At 41.8% G+C, this 20,295-nt stretch overlaps 6 protein-coding genes across 13 annotated transcripts in view; 3 read left to right on the top strand and 3 right to left on the bottom strand.

The window, feature by feature from the left end:
- Positions 1-200: 200 nt before the first annotated feature.
- On the bottom strand, positions 201-2,327 carry tmem53 (transmembrane protein 53). The gene is made up of 3 exons (XM_008334866.3): positions 1,879-2,327; positions 1,641-1,744; positions 201-1,450 (listed from the first exon to the last, which is right to left on the bottom strand). The coding sequence occupies exons 1-3, from the start codon at positions 1,931-1,933 to the stop codon at positions 749-751; spliced, it is 861 nt and encodes a 286-aa protein (XP_008333088.1). The 5' UTR covers positions 1,934-2,327; the 3' UTR covers positions 201-748.
- A 277-nt stretch (positions 2,328-2,604) lies between these two features.
- Positions 2,605-5,095, bottom strand: toe1 (target of EGR1, exonuclease). The gene is made up of 8 exons (XM_008334871.3): positions 4,954-5,095; positions 4,820-4,860; positions 4,613-4,709; positions 4,342-4,500; positions 4,131-4,244; positions 3,852-4,000; positions 3,586-3,745; positions 2,605-3,487 (listed from the first exon to the last, which is right to left on the bottom strand). The coding sequence occupies exons 1-8, from the start codon at positions 5,065-5,067 to the stop codon at positions 2,738-2,740; spliced, it is 1,584 nt and encodes a 527-aa protein (XP_008333093.1). The 5' UTR covers positions 5,068-5,095; the 3' UTR covers positions 2,605-2,737.
- A 685-nt stretch (positions 5,096-5,780) lies between these two features.
- Positions 5,781-7,270, top strand: si:ch73-382f3.1 (THAP domain-containing protein 2). Of its 2 annotated transcripts, XM_008334870.3 has the most exons (4): positions 5,781-5,959; positions 6,168-6,327; positions 6,435-6,607; positions 6,698-7,270. In XM_008334870.3, exons 1-4 carry the CDS (start codon positions 5,810-5,812, stop codon positions 7,076-7,078), a joined length of 864 nt encoding a protein of 287 aa, XP_008333092.1. In that variant the 5' UTR covers positions 5,781-5,809; the 3' UTR covers positions 7,079-7,270. The 2 variants fall into 2 exon arrangements, with proteins under 2 accessions (XP_008333092.1, XP_024908263.1); XM_025052495.1 differs by having other exon boundaries at positions 6,435-7,270.
- gnal2 (guanine nucleotide binding protein (G protein), alpha activating activity polypeptide, olfactory type 2) overlaps positions 5,805-20,295 on the bottom strand; it is a 74,078-nt gene continuing 59,587 nt past the window's right edge. For 2 of the 7 annotated variants that reach the window (XM_025052487.1, XM_025052494.1), the window contains exons 13-19: positions 19,982-20,166; positions 19,793-19,888; positions 9,295-9,430; positions 9,003-9,060; positions 8,771-8,886; positions 8,380-8,538; positions 5,805-6,311 (exon numbers count right to left, since the gene is read on the bottom strand). The gene's annotated coding sequence lies outside the window, so the exon portion shown is untranslated. The remainder of the gene's footprint in view (positions 6,312-8,379; positions 8,539-8,770; positions 8,887-9,002; positions 9,061-9,294; positions 9,431-19,792; positions 19,889-19,981; positions 20,167-20,295) is intronic. The other 5 variants (XM_025052488.1, XM_025052490.1, XM_025052491.1 and 2 more) reach the window with 5 other exon arrangements.
- Positions 7,116-10,597, top strand: LOC103396679 (cathepsin Z-like). The gene is made up of 6 exons (XM_008334869.3): positions 7,116-7,581; positions 8,378-8,541; positions 8,727-8,906; positions 9,329-9,479; positions 10,039-10,204; positions 10,376-10,597. The coding sequence occupies exons 1-6, from the start codon at positions 7,316-7,318 to the stop codon at positions 10,487-10,489; spliced, it is 1,041 nt and encodes a 346-aa protein (XP_008333091.2). The 5' UTR covers positions 7,116-7,315; the 3' UTR covers positions 10,490-10,597.
- Positions 11,022-19,786, top strand: mppe1 (metallophosphoesterase 1). The gene is made up of 9 exons (XM_008334868.3): positions 11,022-12,979; positions 13,107-13,215; positions 14,686-14,789; positions 16,026-16,106; positions 16,407-16,515; positions 17,677-17,757; positions 18,634-18,756; positions 18,839-18,979; positions 19,053-19,786. The coding sequence occupies exons 1-9, from the start codon at positions 12,747-12,749 to the stop codon at positions 19,236-19,238; spliced, it is 1,167 nt and encodes a 388-aa protein (XP_008333090.1). The 5' UTR covers positions 11,022-12,746; the 3' UTR covers positions 19,239-19,786.

Below are 20,295 nucleotides of genomic sequence, written 5' to 3'. Positions count from 1 at the left end.
AATCCCACACTGAAAAAAAAATCCAATCAGATAGCATTGTTTTAAATTTTCGTGGGAGGTTTGAGTAATTTGTGAATATTTTTAAATACCCGAGAACAGGAACTCTAATTTTATTTGAAACCATTTGCCAAACAGTTTGTTTAAATGATCTAAACGTTACCTTGCTTATAAAACTCTGAACCATAACTCAATTTTAGCCATTTGATGATTTCAATGATCACTCTTTACTGAAGGCACATCAGTTAAAAAGGAACAGTTTGTGTTGACCACATACATTCCGAGTCAAATCACATCTTTTCTTCAGATCAGTAAACTCTAAATCATAGATCACTGCAAACATTTCAGAATAAAGGTAATGTTTCAAATCTGCCTCCAACATTGTCATCCTCACACGTGTTATAATCAGTAATGATTAACCCAATAACATACATCTTTAACTACCATTTACAGATATGTTTTCAATAAAAACTAGTCCCATTAACCTGAAACCATGACAACTTGTCTACCATTCAACACATTTCTCAGCAATAATAAATACAACTCTTCATCATCCTATGCGATTGCCTGTCTTTAACAGTGGTCATTTTTATATGTGGTGAATGGTAAGTGGACTTCATTAGGACTCAGTGTCATAAGTGTTAACCAGTTACAGTGTTAAGAAAAGAGAGACCAAGCACGTTACACAGACCACGTTTGGAACACTAACATTCAGCTGGGACAAATACTGTGAGCAAAAATCTCCTGAGTGTCACTGCTCTTGAATCTGGTGCCTCTTCCTCACCTTGGTTTCCCCCAAGTCCTTCATGCAGGCACCCAAGAACTTCAGACACATGCTGACATACTGTTCTGGAAAAATGCGAAAATGGGCTACATGTGAACTGGAGACAAAATCAAAACTGTCCACGGGGACATCCTTCCGCTTCAAGGACTCCACAAAGAGCTCGACGTCCCGGTATCTGACAACTTGGTCGGCTTTGGAGTAGAGGAAGAAATGAGGCCAGGCGGGCGGTTCGTCCTCCACGGCGTCATAGTGGTTCTTGTGTATGTACTTGGTCAGCGGGTAGAGCACGACACGCAGCAGGAAAACAGACACTGCAAAAACAGCCAGGATGATGTAGCGTAAAAAAATACTTATGTGCGTCCCCAAGTTGGCCGACAGTGCATTTAAAGCCCCTCTAATGTCCCGGCTACCTGGAGCGCTGTCAACTATAGCCCCGACCACACACAAGGAACTAAACTGTTTGTCAGTGTGCAACAACTCCACCATGTAGCGGTACACCATGAAGCCACCATTACTGAATATGTGAAAGAAAACAGGACTGTTCTCCACCTCATAGTCAAAGAGGATCTCAAGGAGCTTCAGGGCTGTGTTGCTCAGCTCTTTGTAGCCAACCGACTCAGAGATGAAGAGTGTCCTCATGGGGGCGGTGTAGCGGATGGTGACACATCCCTGGAATAAGAGGCAGAAGACAATCACGATTTAACATGATGAATCCACAACTTCCCAGTATTTTTAACCGCCATTCATTTTATTAAATTGCAATAAATCAAACCTACATCCTGTCTACATTGCCACTGTCAGGTATTATCATGTCATAAAAACCATCTAACAAAAAAGGACTAGAGTAATTAATATGAACCTGCTCGTTGTAGATGGCGCTGTACTTGGACAGATGCTTGTCTTTGCACCCTGCCCAGCCCAAAAGTATCACCACCGGCTCCTTTGTCCCCTTCCAGTGTCTCTCTGAAACCACAGGATGACAAAGAACATTAGCATCGCGGGCTAACAAAGCCGAATGGAGACATTGTGTTCATGTGAGTTTACGAAGACGCTGAAGAGGATGTGACAATGACACGTCGTTGGTTATTGCTGCACACCTGATGTCCCCGCATCCGGAAACACAATGTTGTAGTCGATTTCATTGTCAGCCATTTCAGCGTGAGACCCGTTATCGGCTCTTCTCGTTCTGTGGCGTCGCCGCTTCTCTCATCTGGGTGTCGGTAGAAGAAATTATAACCATGTATTCCGCTGATGACAGTAAAACTGTTAGACTGGGTAAATATATCGACAATTAGCACACTTGTGTAACCTCTTCCTTTTGACCCTCCTCCTTTTTTATCATCTTCCTTTGTCGATTCATTTGCAGGTTGTCAACAGATTTTAGGTGCGCTACTGACACCAGTGGACGGGAGTGTGCAACGAATATATTAACGTTAACTACCGACTTGTCTGTTATACATTAAATATCAAAACCTTCTTATTATTCACATATTCTATGCGGGTGAATTTGACTATACTATATTATGTTTTTAAATGTACGCTTTGTATAAAATATAAGTCATTTTTATTTGCTTGTTTTGGCTTCTGTTCACTGTGGGCACCATTTTGGATCACTAATTTGTATATGAAGTTGTCAGGTAGAACTTCTACCGTGGAATAATGATAATAGATCATTTCAAAAAGAGTAAAAAAACAAATTGTAGTCAGAATTCCAGTCAGATTATATGGTATCTACCAGGTTACATCTGGTAAACATCACCATGTGAAATATGTGAAATTTTGTGTACGTTAGGACAATATCAATTAGAATTGTAACCATCTAATTCCATGACAAAAAGCAATACATTTTTTTAATTCATAGAAAAATAAGAACAGTAATGTGGCAATGTCATTTCTATAATCTCACAGCTCACAAAGTTACAAATAAAAGATTATTTTAGCTAAAACTATGGGACACTACATTTTCTTTCCCCACAACATTTCTATTTTCTGCCCATGGGCCTTGGATGACTTGGAGAAAGTGCTTTTCATCACGTTGAGAGGAACAGCCTTTCCGCTTAGGTAAACCTTATTCAGACAAGCAGGATGCCACGACTCATCCTGCTCCTTCTCCTCCTCTTTCTCTCCTCCCTGTTTCACCAGTGTACAGGAGTAAGCAAAGATGTATCCGGTCATAAAGGCGTCGAATCCCGCTCGGTGGGTTCCTGCCTCTGCCTTTTTCTGCTCCTCAGACTTGGTCAGCAGTTCACTACACTTCCTACTTTCTCCACTGTCTTCGCCGTCCTCTGTGTTGACCTTTGAGTGTATCTCGCCACCCCTTGTGGCAGTGATTGTAGAGTTTGTTGAGTTGGTGTGACCCCCGCCTGCCACATTCTCCTCACTCTCTGTTTTCATGTCTTCAACACCATTCCCTTTACCGTCTCTTTCGGTCTCAGTTTCTGCACAGAGATCAACCTCGGCTTGTTGATTTTCATTGGCCTTTTCCTCTTCGCCCTCCACCTCCATGTGTGGTACTTTGTTCTCAGGAGCACCATCAAACACAGAGGAGCCCTCTGCCACCCCCCCATCTCCTCCTCCTCTTTTCTTCTCTCTTTGTCTCTTCCTTTTCTTTCTCTTCTCGTTCTTGCCCTGTTCATCCTGTAGGATGATCAGGTCAGTGTCATGAGACAGAGGACATTGGTTACCATTGGGACAATAACCAAAAGCCTGGAAGAAGAGGCAAAAAAAAACCATTTAAAAACAAGTCTACAACTAAACTTTGCTGGAGACAATTTAAAAAATAAAACAACAGAGTTGACACTCACAGAGAAGCGCTGACAAACTTCAAGCTGTCCTTGAGGAGATGCAACTGGACACTCTCTGTAGTCAATATAGCTGGACATCAGACCAGCGTACTGACAAAAGTCCACGTGGACATGACGTCCAGCTCCTCCAGAAGTTACACTTCGACTATTGTCCAGCTTACTAGAAGACAGAGAAACATGATCCTCAGTGGAATCGTTCAATTTTCTATTCTATTCTCGTATGTTTCTCTTTGTTAAATAATTGTGTGTGCAGTATCATAACTGACCATTTCTTATAAGCGTACTCCAGATAAGAGGCAGTGAACCGCAGCTCAAATTCAGTGACGTATTTGGTATCGTAGATTCCAGCAGGAAACATCTCAGACAGGTCGGCTGTGAACGTAGCCAGACGATCAGGCAGATGAGCATAAAAACACTAGAACACAGTGAAGGAAAGAGGGCAGTGTAAACACAGTGGGTTTACATCACATATTAAAAATACATTTGTACATTAAATCTACCCAGAGAAGATTTCTGGGGCACAGTAATCACACTGAAGTCCTCACCTGGTAAAGGAAGACCATGTCGATGAGGCCATTGTGGAAAACCAGGGGTTTCCTGGACCGCAGCAGTTCAGTGAATAAGGCTCTGATGTGGACACCGTGATAGTCCAACCCTCCCTGACAACAACAGAAGTTTAATATGTCTATTCTAACATTCATTACATGTCATAGTGACTTTGTACTACACTGGTACACAGAGGTATAGCATGAGTACCTTATTGTTGCCTTTTAAGTAGGATATTCCATGAGCATACTGTTTGTTAAAGTCAAATCCATGCTGCACCAAGAACTGGACTGACTGGGGCTCGATGATGTACTCCTCTGAACACAGCAGGGTAAGGTTGTACACCTGGACCAGGTACGTGTCTGCAGCCTGCGGAATTAAGATGCAAAAACAGGTGGAAATACAAGAACAGACTGACAGCGGACATGATAATAGACAACACATTTTCTCTAAGAAAAAGAATGCAGACTTCACAATGTACCTTGAGGTCTTGCTTCTTGTAGCAGGCGATGCCCAGGGAGAGGATGGAGCGAGAGCGTGCTGCATGACAAATGGCTTTGTATCTGTCTTCCACTGATCTGAAACAATACACCAATATTTTCAGGAAATTCAGAACTCTGTAATAAGAATAAGCAAAACGTGCTGGGTTATATAAATATAAAAGTACATCTCTAATATTTATACTCACTCAGCCAGCAATGCTTTTCTGTTCCCGAGGCCACTCAGTTCCTAGATACAACCGAGAGGTAAATAGTTAATTATTAGCGTCTCTGGTTGTCAGTATTACCAAAGATTATCACAACGAATTAAATATGAACTCACCGTGTCTAACGCTATGAACGATGACGTTTTAATGGCCACAACCATCGCAGGCCAAAGTTCTTTGAAATTATCATTGTGAACATCAACGACTGGCACAACCAATGAAGCTGCCATATTTGACTTTTCGCGGCTACCAATGCTAACCACTGTATTAGCAAACACAGCCCACTTACTTAAAATATACAACTGTCAATTCCCCTCTTAAGCCGCGCGTCTGTAATTTACTCTTCGTTGCGGTGTAATAACCATAACATTTCTTATATACTAATATCAAATCATGTTGTCAAACAACATTCAGTGGTTCATTCGTAAACAGTCCGACATGCTTCTTGGGGTCCTTGGAAAAACCGGTCGTAGTAGCTTTTAAGTTGCCTGAGTGTATATGACACATTTAATGACGTCTATTGTAGAAAATAACAATCTTATTAAAATAGAGCACAGTATTATTTAATAAATTGTTTTATTCTTTGTATGAATGATTTGTTTTTTTTTATTTTTGCCTATAGATAAAATATTTAGAAACTGGCGAATACAATGGATAGCGCATAAACAATGCGTCACTACATCCAGTCGTCGAAGAGCTGTGCGCCATTTTGGCTCAAACAAACTAAGAAACATTTTATCACGGCTTTTCTGTTTCGTTTCATTCTTATGTAACAGCATGTTGTAGTTGCATACGCATTTTAGGGTTTCTGTGAGTGTAATTGTATCGTAAATGTGTATTTTCTCGTCTTTACACCGTGCGATTTGCTCACTAAGTGATGATTGCAATCCCCAGCTGAGCATCACTTGCAGCCAAGTTTATTCTCAAGCCTGTTATATTATTTAAGCTTTGCTATTACTGCTAGTTGTTGCAATGGGCGGTTGCTCTGCTCCAAACTGCTCCAATTCAACCAGTATAGGGAAGCAACTCTTCAGGTTTCCCAAAGACCCTGTCCGTAAAAAGAAGTGGGTGGTGAACTGTCGTCGGGACTTTGAGCCAACTCCTCACTCCAGACTCTGTCAGGTAAATTCCCATCTAGATCAGGGATGTGTAATGTGCAATAATTATACATTAATCCCTGTGGTAAGTTTTGGCCATAAACAAAAAACAAAAACGAAATTAATGTCATTAAGTTGTGAAAATATTGGTATGTAATACAAACTCATTTGTAAAAACTTAATTGTATGTATTGTATTAATGTGATTTTCAAACCAAATGTTTTGCCTCCAAGGATCATTTTGAGCAGAGTCAGTTTGAAGAGATAGCCAGGTCTCCAGCCGGGGGGAAGAAGTTGAAGCCCAATGCCATCCCGACTCTTTTCAGTTTTGGGGATCCTCCTTACCCAGTAGTATCCATACCCTTCATCTCGCACAACCTGAAAAATGATACAGGTAATTGAACAAAACCAAAATACTTTTCATCAGTTCTTCCTCAACCAAACATTTCTTGTTTAAAATGTATTTAAAATCTTTTTAAAAATGTTTCGTGTCTCTCACAGAGAAGGAGCAGAATTTTGGGGACCATGGCTATGCCAGACGCAACCCACTGCCTGGGATGGTAGGAGATGATGCTGAGAAGACAGGAGAGGACCAGCAGCCTTGTACTCAGTGTCATTTCCTCAAGAAACTGCTGGAGCAGGAAATGCAACACACAGCAAGGGTGCAGAAAGAGGTAGAACGGCCACCAGTCTCTCTGTCTGTGTTGAACATGTTCTGCTGCCTCTGTGTCTCATCGTTAATCATTGATTATTGTCTTTACCAGGCAGAGAAGATGAAGAAACGTCTTTATCGTCTCAACAGAATCGAGAAGGGCCTACAGAGCTTTTTGTACGAGGACCAGATCCGCGCCTTGTCTCTCACCAAGCGTTCTCGCCGGGCTGTCTGGTCACCTGAGACCATCCTGAAAGCCCGCAAGATCCGCTGCGCAGTTGGTACCAAAGGCTATGAGTACCTCAGGGAGCTGGGGTATCCACTGCCCTCATACAGGACTCTTTGTAACCGCCTGGAGACTAAGATCACAGTGACGACTGACATGAGCTGTGAGGAACTGGCAGAGTTGGGACTGGGTCTCGTGCCCCCCTGTGACAGTCCCACACAGGGAGTAGGGGTCAATGAGGAAGAACTGATTCGTGTTTTGTCCTGATCCTGACAGTTGATATGATCTGTTGACTTGAACCAAAGGGAGAATGTGCAGTTTACTGTGATAGCCATCTGTGGAGTTATTGTTTATTTAAAGAACATGTTACACTTATTCTCTAATAAGGACTAAAGTATTAGTATTAAGGCCTCTCTTAGGCTGATGTCCTGCAGTTGTAAAATAAAGTGACACTTTGAATTGTCGTATTTTCTTTCAATTTTAAATCAAACATTTTCATAGGAAATGGAATTGTGTAATTATGGCTGTCGTCACAAGAGGGCGCCGTGGCCGCGGCGCACACAGCATCCAGCGAGGCCCCGCCCCATACTGACGATTCAGACTAGAGGTTCGGAGACAGGAGGGAGAAGAGCCAACATGGTGCCTTCCGCGGTAGAGTTTCTGTCGGTTTGTTTCGCAATTTTGTCCATTTTAATGCAAATTCGCTGCTCCGGGCTTTTATCAGAGCCTTGCTACAAACCACTTAGCGTCCACATACCAGATTCTGTCAAGTAAGTTATTAAGATAATTTGCGTTTCCTTTTGAAATTGTTGTTGTACATAATCAATTGTATCACTGCACACATCACAACAGCAGTCGTTGATTATTATTAAGCCAGCCGATAGTTGTCAAAGCGGTTTTAAAGTTAGCTACTACATCACAATGTATTATCAATTATATCATGTGAAAATAAATCAAATCCGTCTCTACAGTCTATCAAATAAAACGCCACAAAAGACTCGGATGTTTTGGACTGAGACCTCAGTCATCTGTGGGGCAGTTCAACTACAAATCTGAAAGACCTATCAACTTTATTCTCATCGCCTCTAGGGGCACTACAGCTTATCAACAAAACGCAAAGACTTAAATAAAAAGATATGTTTTTTTATTATTTTGTTGATCTCACTGGAGCTAATCCAGAGTTACATATGTGGTTAAATTATCGTTTTACAGTTAACCTATGGCCTCATCTAGGGCACTGTTGGACAAAACCAGAGAAGGACACTGAACGTCCTCCCACTATACAACCCTGGTCATTTTTAGATTAAGACTATTTTAAGCTTCTCTTGGATAATTTTTCTTCTTTGCCGTATGGTTATGTGACCAGCTGGATGGCGTTTGAACAGCGGCTCAGTGAGTCTCTGCTCAAAGTCCAAATGCTTATGTACTTGACCAAATAATGTGATGTTTGTTCCACACAACCGTCTAAATCAAATCCCTCCCTAAAGTCACCCTGCCATCAGAACTCATGTTTTATTTCTTGGCGTCGTGAAGCAGAATGTAATTTAAAATTTTAAATCACTACAGACCGTGGGCCTGGCCTCGCGTGGATGTGAATGCGTCAGTGCTTCCTCCGTCGTGGGACTGGAGGAACGTCCAGGGGAAGAATTATGTGAGCGTCACAAGGAACCAACACATCCCACAGTACTGTGGTTCCTGCTGGGCCATGGGAGCCACCAGCGCTTTGGCTGGTAACCATGACAACAAAGAGAGGCAGGGATGGAAGGGAAAGGATAAAGTTTTGGCACAGAACAACTATAATACGTGGAAATACTCAATATTCAGTATTAATAACATGGGTTACTGCAGTGTAAAGAGCATACAGAGCAAGAGTTGTTTGTTTTTTTCTTAAATGTTTCTCTTGTATTTGTCCAAGACCGTATCAACATCAAACGTGGAGGGGCGTGGCCGTCTGCCTACCTGTCGGTCCAGAACGTGATTGACTGTGGGAGGGCGGGATCTTGTTATGGAGGAGATCACGTGGGGGTGTACGCCTACGCCCACAAGAGCGGCATCCCCGATGAGACCTGCAACAACTATCAAGCCAAAAATCAAAGTACGCACAGGAATTGTTTCTACATGTCAATGATGATAAAAAGTTCCCGGTACTTCAATGGGCGCTGGTGTAAAAAAGAGCGTTTAAATAGTTTACCATTTTATCCTCGGGTCCTGACAAAGTCCTAGGACACCACTGATGTAGAGGTTTAGTACTGAAATGACAATGTGTTGCATTATGTTAGTATTTGTTTTGAGACCACATGACAAACTGACAGTTGTGATTTATATCCTTGGGTTCTACTGGTTTGGTTAAATTGATGAACAAATTCACCGATCAGTTTCCTGTGGAATCAGAGATAAAACATTTTACATCTTTGCAGGACAAACTGAATCCACACACATAATGAGTCAATGACAGGATCGACATCTTTGACCTAAAAACTTACTAGGTTTTCTTGTTGTTGTTTTGACTGGTGACAGAGTGTGAGCTCTTCAACCAGTGTGGCACCTGCACCTTCTTTAAATCTTGCTCTGTGGTCAAGAACTACACCGTGTGGAAAGTGGCCGACTACGGGTACGTTTCTGGAAGAGATGAGATGAAAGCAGAGATCTACAAAAATGGGCCCATCAGGTAGTTGACTCTGGATTATAATTTTTACAGATCAGACCTAAAGTGGAAGGAAAAGATAAGTTTTATGAGATCAGACGTCAGGCTCTGTGGACTATGATGTTTTACAGTTGACGTAGTAAAGGTGGATGATCTTAAATACCTTAAATAGAGTTTGGACAGTGAACAGATGATAAGAAAAGGGGAGGCAGGGTGAAGACGGGATGATAGTGGAGACACTGAAGGCAGTAATTTGACAGAAAGATGATGATGAGGATGAACGACTTAGAGGATGAAAAAAAACAACCTTTTTGTTCAACCAGCTTGCTGGTCTGAGTCTCATTGGTTTTAAATTTTAAATAATAAAAATTAAATGTTGATTCTGCCATAAGGTATAGAATAAATTCTTTAGATTAAATGTTTATCAAGTGTCTGTTTTCACAGCCAATCCTGGAGCAGAATCACCCGTGACATGCAGTGAAGTTCACAGAGAGGATAATTGAAAACATCTGTTTGCCATGTTAGTACAGAAGGTTCCAGAACAAATCCTCCTTTTTGTCTTTTTTTATTTTAATCTTTTTAGCTGTGCACTAATGGCTACTGAAGGTCTGGAAAACTATCCTGGAGGGATTTTCTCCGAGTTTCACCCTCTGTCTTTACCGAACCACATCGTGTCTGTGGCCGGCTGGGGTCTGAGCGAGGACCAAACTGAGTACTGGATCGTCAGGAACTCCTGGGGAGAGTTTTGGGTTTGTTTTTTTGTCCTTCTACACCACACCCTGACAGCGCAGCTGTGTCTGAATTCTAGTTATACAACTGTCAACGGAATGGATGATGCCATAGAGGAGGGGAGGACGGGGGAGTGTTCTTTAAGTCTGTGTTACCCCACGGTGAAGTCAATGATGTGTTTGTGTTCCCAGGGAGAACGAGGCTGGGCCAGAATTGTCACCAGTGCTTATAAAGGAGGGAAAGGGAACTGGTTCAATCTGGGCGTGGAGAAGAACTGTGCATACGGAGACCCCATGGTGACGTAGACGACTGAAGAAAAGCACAGACTTTGTTGATGGTTAATTCAGATGTCTGCTTGGAGATTTGTTAATGGTTGAAAATTTTAAAATAAAATAAAGGTTCTGTTTTTACGATGGGAAATGTTTCATTTCTCCTGCGGCTAAAAAGTAATTTTGCGCCGACTGAGCAGAAAGAACCACACATTTTTTTAACCAAATCCCACAACAAGACCATAATTTAATAACAAGCTTCAAATACGAGTCAGAATCTGAGGAGGGCGCATGACTGTGGATCACACGACAGTAAATGGATTTTCTCTGCATGAGCAGGAACGCCTTTTTTTTTCTTTCTTCCCTGCTCCTCAAAATGTAAGTCTTAACGACTTGTAAATGAGCCGCCTTCACTTGTTAATGACAAAAATAATCTGCTTTATGCAGAGTTGACAAAAGGCTATGAAATGTAGAAAGACACAGGAATAAAAATACAAAGTCAAACTGAAAATGGCCAGAAGTTGTTTTTTTTTTAAATAGTAAATACAATGTATAGTTTTAATAAAAGTATAATTGTATGCTAGTAGAGTTAAAAAATATTAAATGAAAGAGACACATTTACATATATAATTATATGTGTATGAACCTTGTTATTTCTTTGCCAAACAGAGCCCTTCATAAATCTAGCAGCTATTTTTCTAACTTTTAACGATTTATAGTCTAATTCTCGGGGTATTATTGCCGACATTCCTCTGTTTTTAGTCAGTGTCCGTAAAGCCAACCAAAGACACACACTGATTCCTCGCTTAGCGTGAACAAAACACCATTCAACGAGCTGAAATGTTTTGCAGAATTCCATGCAGGACTGCGTGACTCGAATGTATTGACATTACATTCTGACACAGGGCTCATTGATCACGTGTCACTTCCCCTCTGTGCTACTGCTGCTGGGGTTTTGTTACTGTTGTTTTTTTTGTTTGTTTTTGTTTTTGGCTTCCTCATTCTGCCAGAATTAGAAAATCACAGTCTGTCATTCTGCTCAGGCCAAAAACAAAAGACTTTTAAAAAAATGTTCTCCTTTTATGAAACAAAGCCGTTGTTCAGTTCCAAACCAACAGGTTGAGCAGGTCGATTGGCTGATCTGTAATCAGTTATCATCATCACCATCACTGTGTCTCCACTGTGAAACCTGACTGCTTAGTTTTCTGGTTTTTCTGCAGCTGAACCAGCGAGATGGCTTTTTTTCTTTCACTGTTAGTGTGGACATATTTCTGACGTACTGTTCAACAATAGACTTCATCTCGAACTCTTACCTCTATATTTCCATAACCTGAATAATGACAGACGAAATCAAGTTTACCGGTGTGAGCCAAAAACAAAACCGGAACTAGTATTATTTCACTTTAAAAATGACCAAAAACACCGAAATGAAACCAGGATGTAAATAATTGGTGGGTTAAAAATCACACACATTTTTCATAATTTAACTTTTTTTTAATTTTTTAATTAAATTATTTAAAAAATATTTTTAATAATGTAATTAATTAATTAAATTATTCGCTTAGCTTTTTAAAATTATTATTTTATTTACATATAAATCGAAAAAACATATTTGTCAATTTCCGATCAATTTAATTAAGAAACTACAAAAAATACATTAAGGTAGCTTGAAGGAAATTAGGAATATCTTTAATATAGCTTAACATTTATATTTCTTTTATATGCATTTTATTTTTTTACTTAATATCTGTCGTCTTTGTAAATAATCGTATTAATTCCATAAGGTTAACTCTGAAATAAACTACACGATTATCCTTGTCCTGATTTTTTTTAATTTCAAGTATAGTAAACCCTACGTTTTATTTTGAAATTCAAAAACGAAAGTGTCATTTCTAACTTAACTATTAAGAGTCGAGAGATGCTTTTATTCCAAAACAGCGGCAGGTTTGTTGTCGTCGCTGCTGCTGCTGCTGCTGCTGCTGTCGACTCAGTTCAGTCTCTCTCTCTTTTTCTCTCCCTTTATTTATCCACAGACAAAGGTTTTTGTTAAACTTTTATTTTGATTTATTTCTTCATCAAATCCATCACAGATCCTCTGGACTGCGGAGCTCGGCTTTTTTATCCTCTCAGCGCACGTACCATGAGCATCTCACGGCCGGAGACCTGATCTCGGTCCAGGTCCTGGTCCTGGTCCTGGTCCTGGTGTGGAGGAGGTTTGGAAGATGCCTCACGGACCGCTCCATCGGCACCAGTGCGCCACTCCAGGGCATCTCCGCCGCAGAATAACCCAGAAATGCTGAGACTCAGTGCCACATGGCTGGTGGCCGTGGTGCTGATCGTCGCGGTCGGCGGCGTCTTCTTCTTCTGCGAGTATCTCATCTACTTCCCGACCATTCTCAAGTGCGCCTGGCCGAAGATCGGCAACGTCCGCGCCGTAGAGGGCTCGGAGGAGGTGCGAGCCATGGTGCTGTCGGATACGCACCTCCTGGGAGCAGTAGGAGGACACTGGTTCGACAAACTGAGGAGGTAAAGGGTTTGTTTTGTGGGGCTGGCATCTTCATTCATCCATCCATCATCCTACCATCACTGGTGGACAAGCAAACACACAGAAAGAGACTTGAAGTGACGCTGAGCTCTGTGTCCAAACGCGCAGGGAATGGCAGATGGAGCGAGCCTTCCAGACCGCGCTGTGGCTCCTCAGGCCCCACATTGTCTTCATTCTCGGGGACATTTTCGACGAAGGCAAGTGGAGCTCACAAAAGGTAAACAGACCCTGTGTTTCTAACGACGATTCATATGCAGGAGGAAAAGCCAGTGCTCTCCTCCTCTTCATCATTATTATCATCACCATCATCATCATCATACCAAACAGGCCTGAGAGGCTGCAAAACACCAACAATCACAACAATAACAAAGAACAGGAGCAGCTGCAGCCTCTCAGTCCTGCATCTCTGCATCCATCACTTCAGTATTTCAGACAAAGGAAATGCAGCTCAGCTTTGTTTAGAGTTCAAGCTTCGCTCTCGTAGACTTAAAATAATAAAAAACAACAAATCATCCACAGTTTCCTCGTTTCTGTCCTCTTCTCCTTCATTTCAAATTCCTCTCGTTTCTAGTTCGTAGACTTGTCTACTTGTCCAGAGAAACATCTCAAATGTCCAGACAGACTCTGGTTTCCTTTATGTGTGAATTTGTCCAGTATTTGTTTCACTAATCCACCTATTGTTTGGTTGTGACCCAACACTCAATTAAAAGGGTGAATTTACTGGACAGGATAATACGTCGTTTTGTTGTTTCTCTAGTCCCACAGTGAGACACCGTCTGTCCAAAATAATTTGGTTTATTCTGCACATGTCCTGAAGGAGTAGAGACCACCAGTGACCTGCTGTTGACAACAGTCACAACTGGCCAAAATCCAAACCAGAAATGTTCAGAATAACAATTCAGTTGAAATAAACTGGAAATCATCTGAAAGTTCTCCAAAATAATAACTCGATCAAACACCACTGATCCATGCGATATTACAGAGTCCCTGTCACACCTTGATGAGGATAATTCCAACATGGAATTCCAGTTTTTTTCCCCATGAATCTCAAACCATAAAGTATCAAACCTTCACACTGTTGAAGGAAGAAAACAGGAGCGAACCAGAGTCTCTGTGTTGACAACATGAAGAACATCTTTCAACAACATGCTGATTGTTCAAGTGAGTGTCTATTGTCATGTCGGTGCTAATTAAAATCAGCAGCAGCGACTCACTGGGTCACCTGAGAATGAACAGGACCGTGTAAACAAAGCACGGCTCCTGGTGTAATTAAGGGTCTCCTGTGTGAGGCCGAGGCTCCTGCAGGTGAGGAGAACCGAGTCATGAGACGCAGCGTCATCACACACAGGAGAAGCTGAGAGTGAGGCTCATCAGCCTCCCACTGGACTCTCTCCTACACACGGGCACGTGTTGGTTTTTTAAATATAGTCTTCACCGAGCACGCCTTCAGTTCAATCCATAAAACAAAAATAGTTTGCCCATTTGCAAACTCAGCGATCTGAAAATCGCTGCACAATTATTTTCAACTAGAAAAATACACCAGAAAAAGAAAAGAAACCCAAACTTCTGCTGCTCTTCTACACCAAAGCCCATATAAAAACACTGTCATTATTAGCTCTTTTTTTTTGTTGTTTCATTTCACTGATTTCCTGGGCCTCAGTTCTCTGTGTGTTTTGTTTGTGTGCAGCACTGGGAGGACGACGTGCGTCGCTTCCACAGGATGTTCCGACACTCCACTGACACCGAGCTGGTGGTGCTGGTTGGAAACCACGACATCGGTTTTCATTACGAGTAAGACGGAGCTTCACCGCTTCTTTGAGTCTTTGTTGTTGTTGAGCAGCAGTTGCCTGGAGTAACTAACCGGTTCAACAGGCGAGTACAGTAGGAGGATCAATCATGACTTCAATAGCCATGTCCGGTTACAGAATAATAGTCGTCTGTTTGACCAGTCGCCATGTGACAAGGTTTGTCTGTCTAAAGAAAATTAATATCAGCACGTTGGCTTAAAAAACACTTTGAGGAAAAACGCGATTATGGCTGGATCAGACAAAGGTCACACAGAAGGTCTGCACAAAATCAGTGTCCTTCCATTCCAGCAGAGGCGTTTCTTTGTTTTCATTTGCCAGGAGCAGTTACAAATGTAAAAAAAAAAATAGCTGTAAAAAACCCCACAAATTTGTCAAAAAAAATCCCAGAATAGCTGTAAAAAAAACTCCACAAATTTGTCAAAAAAAATCCCAGAACTTCTATTGACTTATGTCGCAAAAGGTTCGTGACTTCTAAAATATGGGTCCCCAGAAAAAAAGTTTGGGATTTTTAATTTTGCATGTATTTACAATAAAACATAGCTATACAAAACTATGTGATTTAAAATGATTAAAATGAATGCTAAATAACAAGGTACACTCTGACATGGGACTCAGTCCAGTTTAGTCCAATCTAATAGTAACACAATGCAACACAATATGTTCTTTAGGTTAGCCACCCAGTCAGAGGTTTGAAATCCCACCCAGGAGGCAGTCAGCCACTAATGTGTGACGATCGGAAGTGGCGCCTCGAGCTGATGAAACTAAATGGAACGCAGCCGCATTTCTTAGTGCACAGCACAGCGTGTGATTCTTTGGTGTGTGAGCCAAATACTTTCCCTGATGTTTCACATTCAGTCGTGATGAGGTGTCAAACACACCTGCGTGTCTCACGTCTGCAGGTGATCAGAGAAATGTCAGTGCAACAATTCACAGAAGCCTATAGGAACAATTAAAACCACACACTTAACCGTCGTCATGTCAGAGACCAACGCAACTAGTATTAACGTGTATTCATTTCCTCCAGATCATGACATTAACTACATATATTTTCCACTGACAGGTTTAGTGGGAAAAATGTTAAATGATAATGAGGGAAAAATTAGAATAAAAAAATTGAAATGCCCCCATATATATATATATATATATATATAGGATTGTATTTAGTTAGAATTAATTTACTATAATTTACTATAATTTACGTTGAGGTGTCTCTCTGTAGGATGGACTGGTTCAAGCTGCAGCGATTTGAGAAAGTCTTTAACGCCTCCACCACCAGGATCGTCACCAAAAAGGGAGTGAAGTGAGTGTCACTGGTGACAAACGTGTGAGTCTGCAGGCTGAGAGAGAGGTCAGGGGTTCAATCCCCTGAGTCTACATCCTGCTGATGGGCTGGTTTTCAGTCAAACCGACAGACATTTACAGGGTTCCTCTGCTGGAATTCCAGACTTTAGCCTTACTGTCAGTCTCTGAGGTGTTCATCGGCTGAGGTCAAAGGACACACTCTCTGGACAGGAGTTGTTGTTTTTAAAACAGAGTTTGGGGGCGGGGGTTTCAGAACAAACTTTCAGAGTAAAAACTTTTGTCTTTCTCCTGTGCTCAGCTTCCTGCTGTTGAACAGCGTGGCCCTGCACGGAGACGGCTGTCCCATCTGCCAGTCTGTGGAGAAGGAGCTGATCAGACTCTCCAGAGAGCTCAACTGTTCCCTGCAGGTGGGACAAGCTCTTTCAAGGAAACCAGCATCACACTGTCACACACACACACTCTCTCTCTCTCTCTCTCACCACCTCCGAGTGTGTGAAGTGTCAGGAAGTCAAATCATGTGAGGAGCAGGGTAATAAAGCCCGCACCATTGTGTCTCCCTCTATTGGTGAGGACTCTGTCAGAACTACTTTCTACTTTCTAATGGGCCAAGAGCGTCTGATGGAACACAACAACAGGCCACAGGCAAGGGCAGATTAAAACAACACTTCTACAAGGTCGCTGCAAAACCACAGTAAAATCAAGCTGCTGGAATCGCTCTACCAGTTTCTCCTAACGGAAGGCAGGGGGAGACAAGGGGAGGCAGAGCTATAAATCTTGGGTTGAGGGCAGGAGGTCTGGACAGTCCATTAATGGGCTGCTGAAGACATGTCCTAACAGACCTGGGTCTATAAGGTTTTCCAGACCAAAGACCCCGACCACAGATTTCTAACGGAAGATATCTATAAGTTAGATCATCACTGATTTAGAATCAGATAAAACAGTTGTTGTGTAGTTGACATTTGCAGCTCAGGTGACAGATCCAGGTGAGGTCTGGGGGTCCACAGTAACCCACAATGATCCCCTCTATCAAAGAAGACGACACGCACACACACCTGCAGGCCTCAGCTTTTTTTGTAACAGGTTTTTTTTTGTCTTTTTCTGCAAAAACTGCAAAAAAAAAAGCAAAAACTACAGATCCTGAAGAGAGAACTTCAGGATTTTCACACACTCACACACACACAAGTTTTCAGGTCATATTTAAGTACTTGTTAGGCCAATTTTAAAAACATTTTCCAGCACATTCTCATTTGTCTTTTGTATGTGGGACGACTGTACGTTTAGAATAAGCCTAAAGTGGGACGCCAGTGTCAAATACCTGTACGTAGGCTCAGGGCAGCTGGGTATTTTTCCACATTAGTTCAGAATAATTGTGGTATAAATCAGATGGTTTGGAATTTGGAGCTCTTGCAGATTTGTCCAAGTAAAGTGTTCGGTGATGAAGCTTCCAAGAGGAACATTTTCAACATTTCCACTGATTTTAATGAGCCATAATTACCAAGAGCTGTGTTTTTTTCAGGAGAGAAGACTGATGATTATTATTTTTTAATGTTGTTCTGTTGCCTCTGCAGAGTTCACACTCCTCAGGTGCAGCAATGGAAGGATGTAACGGCTCTCAGCTCTACCCTGCCTCTGCTCCAATCATGTTACAGGTAAATCACAGGGGAACTCTGGGAATTCAAAAATATACCCGTTTGTTTTCAACCGATTTTTCAAGACAATTAACCATTCATACTCACTTTCACACCTATGATCAATTCGGAGTGAACAGTTAACCTCATCCTGCAGGAATCGAATCACATATTTAAACTTAATATCCTTCCTTCCACCACACGGTGGCCCCGTCCTCTCTGAATGTCCTTTCTATTGTTATCGTCTTGTCCTCTTTCTCTAAATGTCTGCGACAGCACTTTCCTCAACAAAGCTGCTGAAACTGCATCTACACAGGCCGCGAATTAATCAAACAGCGGTGCAGGACAGCGGTGCAAAATAACCAAAATCTTTTCTTAATCGTCTGTTTACTGCACTTCTGTTGTTGTGGTTGTTTTTTCTCTTCACACTAATATGTTATTGTTATGGTCCCGGTCATTATTTTATGATTCGTTTAGGCCGTTTGTCACGTTAATGTTCAATTAGTGTCATTTTTTGTCAAACATTTGCTCTTGTGTGTTTATTTTGACTTTACTGTCATTAACTAATCTTTCCGCCTTCTCTGTCTGTGCTCATTAATTATCTCTGTGGTTTTGCGGCTTTTTAGCACGACTACACTAATTGCGGCAGGAAATAGTTTTGCGGCTTTCCAGGACGACTACACTAATTGCGGCAGGGAATATGGGAACTTGCTGCCCTCTGCTGGTGGATTCAATGGTTGACACTTAATCGGCAGAATGATTTTTAATGTTTTTAATCAAAAAGTATTATTTTAAATTAACACGTGATATGAAATCAGATGTAATAGATTTGTGAAAAAAAGCGGAATTTTGTAATTAATAATTAATAACTTGACTTGTTTTGTCTTTCTTTTGTAGCACTACCCTCTGTACAGAGTCAGTGACGCAGGCTGCACAGGACAGGACGCCGCACCGCCTGAAGAGCGACACCTGCTGTTCAGAGAGAAGTATGACGTGTTGTCCAAGGAGGCATCACAAAGGGTGAGAACTCTGCGCACGCACACACACACTATTTTCGAGTCACTCGGAGCCAAAGTCAGAGTTCCTCCGTTTCTCTCTCCAGCTGCTGCAGTTGTTTAAACCTCGCCTCATCCTGAGTGGACACACCCACAGTGGGTGTGAGGTTCTTCATGAGAACAAATACCCGGAGGTCAGTGTTCCGTCCTTCAGCTGGAGAAACAGGAACAACCCCAGCATCATCCTGGTAAGTTCTGATCTCTTTTGTGACGTGGAGACAGCTGACGATGACATCATTCAACAACTCTTCTTCTCTTCAGGCGTCGGTGTCACCCGTCACGTACTCTCTGTCCAAGTGCTTCCTGCCGGAGGAGAGCACGGTGATCAGTGTGTACTGTTCGGCCGGAGCCTGTCTGCTGCTGCTGTTCCTGGCTCACTGTCTGTGGATGAAAGGTCTGCTGCAGTGTCTCAGCCTCTGTCTGCTGGGGAAGCACAAGTCTCTGTGAACTCCTGGACCTTACCCACAATGCAGTGGGTACAAGGCAGTGCTGCTGGACACAGTTGTGAAGTGGCGGTCCTCTGGCATCAGCGACTGGCAAATGGTGACTTGATGTGCAATAATGTGTTCATGGACTCCATAAATAAATAATGGACTAGCCATGCGGTTCGGAGGGCAAAGCCTAGGGAGCCACCGGGGGCGACTTTACACACTTTAACGGAACGTTTGTGGGATAATAAGACCGCTTTTGATTCGATTTATCATGATTCATGATCGCAACTGCCTCCTCCATAGAACATGTTGGTTTTTTAAAGTTTGACCCCATTTAGAGGATATAGATTTTTAAGAGTTTAAGGTTTGAAAATGTCACCAAACTAGTATTTTAGACTGACCAAAAAACAAACAAACAAAAAAACAGCAGTAACAAAATTCAGTCACGCCCAACAACAGCACTTTGTGGTGAAGTTCCTGAGCTAATGAGGAAAAATAAATAGTACTGCTAGTAAAAGTATTTGGAAGGACAAATATGTCAGATGAGAAGATTTTTAAAAGTGCACTTACCTGCCACATGGGTGTTTTCTCTAATCCTGGGTGAAAAGATGAAACATGAGCTCCTGTAGATGACTTTTGCACAGATCACCTTGACCTTCCAGGATCCTGATCCCAAACAGTTCAAAATTGAGTCAGATCAGAGGTAGTTTTACATTACTGGCTGAGCTAAATGACAACTTTAAACCATCTTTAACTTACGTGGTTCCATTTCTTTTGTTTGACTCCTGCCTCCTTGTTTCCTTTCAGGTGCATTCAATTTGTTACCACATCTCTGCCTCCTTTATGTCCAGTTAATACACTCCTGTCACTTTAGTTCATTTGTTTCCTGTTTCTGCAGCTCTGAAAGACTTCAAAAGTGTCGGCTATGTCCATTTTTTTAGGAACTGTAGAAAAGGGGGGAAAAAACAACAACTTTGTCTTCGTTTTTGTGCCACTGCAAAGGACTTGAATGTATATTTACAATCTCTTTAAAGCACTGTTCTGATTGTACGGTCTGTATCTGTGACCACTAA

This window comes from Cynoglossus semilaevis, chromosome 20 (assembly GCF_000523025.1).
Source record: "Cynoglossus semilaevis isolate Cse_v1.0 chromosome 20, Cse_v1.0, whole genome shotgun sequence".
Lineage (NCBI taxonomy): Eukaryota > Metazoa > Chordata > Actinopteri > Pleuronectiformes > Cynoglossidae > Cynoglossus > Cynoglossus semilaevis.
This window is presented reverse-complemented; position numbering and strand designations above follow the sequence as displayed.

Bases quoted from the DNA above. Each gene is read 5' to 3' on its own strand.
- tmem53 (XM_008334866.3), bottom strand. From the start codon at position 1,933: ATGGCTGACAATGAAATCGACTACAACATTGTGTTTCCGGATGCGGGG. The intron at 1,745-1,878 runs GTGTGCAGCAAT...CTGTGGTTTCAG, and splicing joins TCCGGATGCGGGGACATCAG to AGAGACACTGGAAGGGGACA. The intron at 1,451-1,640 runs GTTCATATTAAT...CTCTTATTCCAG, and splicing joins GCGCCATCTACAACGAGCAG to GGATGTGTCACCATCCGCTA.
- toe1 (XM_008334871.3), bottom strand. From the start codon at position 5,067: ATGGCAGCTTCATTGGTTGTGCCAGTCGTTGATGTTCACAATGATAAT. The intron at 3,746-3,851 runs GTCAGTTATGAT...TCTGTCTTCTAG, and splicing joins GAGTACGCTTATAAGAAATG to TAAGCTGGACAATAGTCGAA. The intron at 3,488-3,585 runs GTGAGTGTCAAC...CTCTTCTTCCAG, and splicing joins AAGTTTGTCAGCGCTTCTCT to GCTTTTGGTTATTGTCCCAA.
- si:ch73-382f3.1 (XM_025052495.1), top strand. From the start codon at position 5,810: ATGGGCGGTTGCTCTGCTCCAAACTGCTCCAATTCAACCAGTATAGGG. The intron at 5,960-6,167 runs GTAAATTCCCAT...TTTGCCTCCAAG, and splicing joins CTCACTCCAGACTCTGTCAG to GATCATTTTGAGCAGAGTCA. The intron at 6,328-6,434 runs GTAATTGAACAA...TGTCTCTCACAG, and splicing joins CAACCTGAAAAATGATACAG to AGAAGGAGCAGAATTTTGGG.
- LOC103396679 (XM_008334869.3), top strand. From the start codon at position 7,316: ATGGAATTGTGTAATTATGGCTGTCGTCACAAGAGGGCGCCGTGGCCG. The intron at 8,542-8,726 runs GTAACCATGACA...TATTTGTCCAAG, and splicing joins AGCCACCAGCGCTTTGGCTG to ACCGTATCAACATCAAACGT. The intron at 8,907-9,328 runs GTACGCACAGGA...GACTGGTGACAG, and splicing joins CTATCAAGCCAAAAATCAAA to AGTGTGAGCTCTTCAACCAG.
- mppe1 (XM_008334868.3), top strand. From the start codon at position 12,747: ATGCTGAGACTCAGTGCCACATGGCTGGTGGCCGTGGTGCTGATCGTC. The intron at 12,980-13,106 runs GTAAAGGGTTTG...CCAAACGCGCAG, and splicing joins TGGTTCGACAAACTGAGGAG to GGAATGGCAGATGGAGCGAG. The intron at 13,216-14,685 runs GTAAACAGACCC...GTTTGTGTGCAG, and splicing joins GCAAGTGGAGCTCACAAAAG to CACTGGGAGGACGACGTGCG.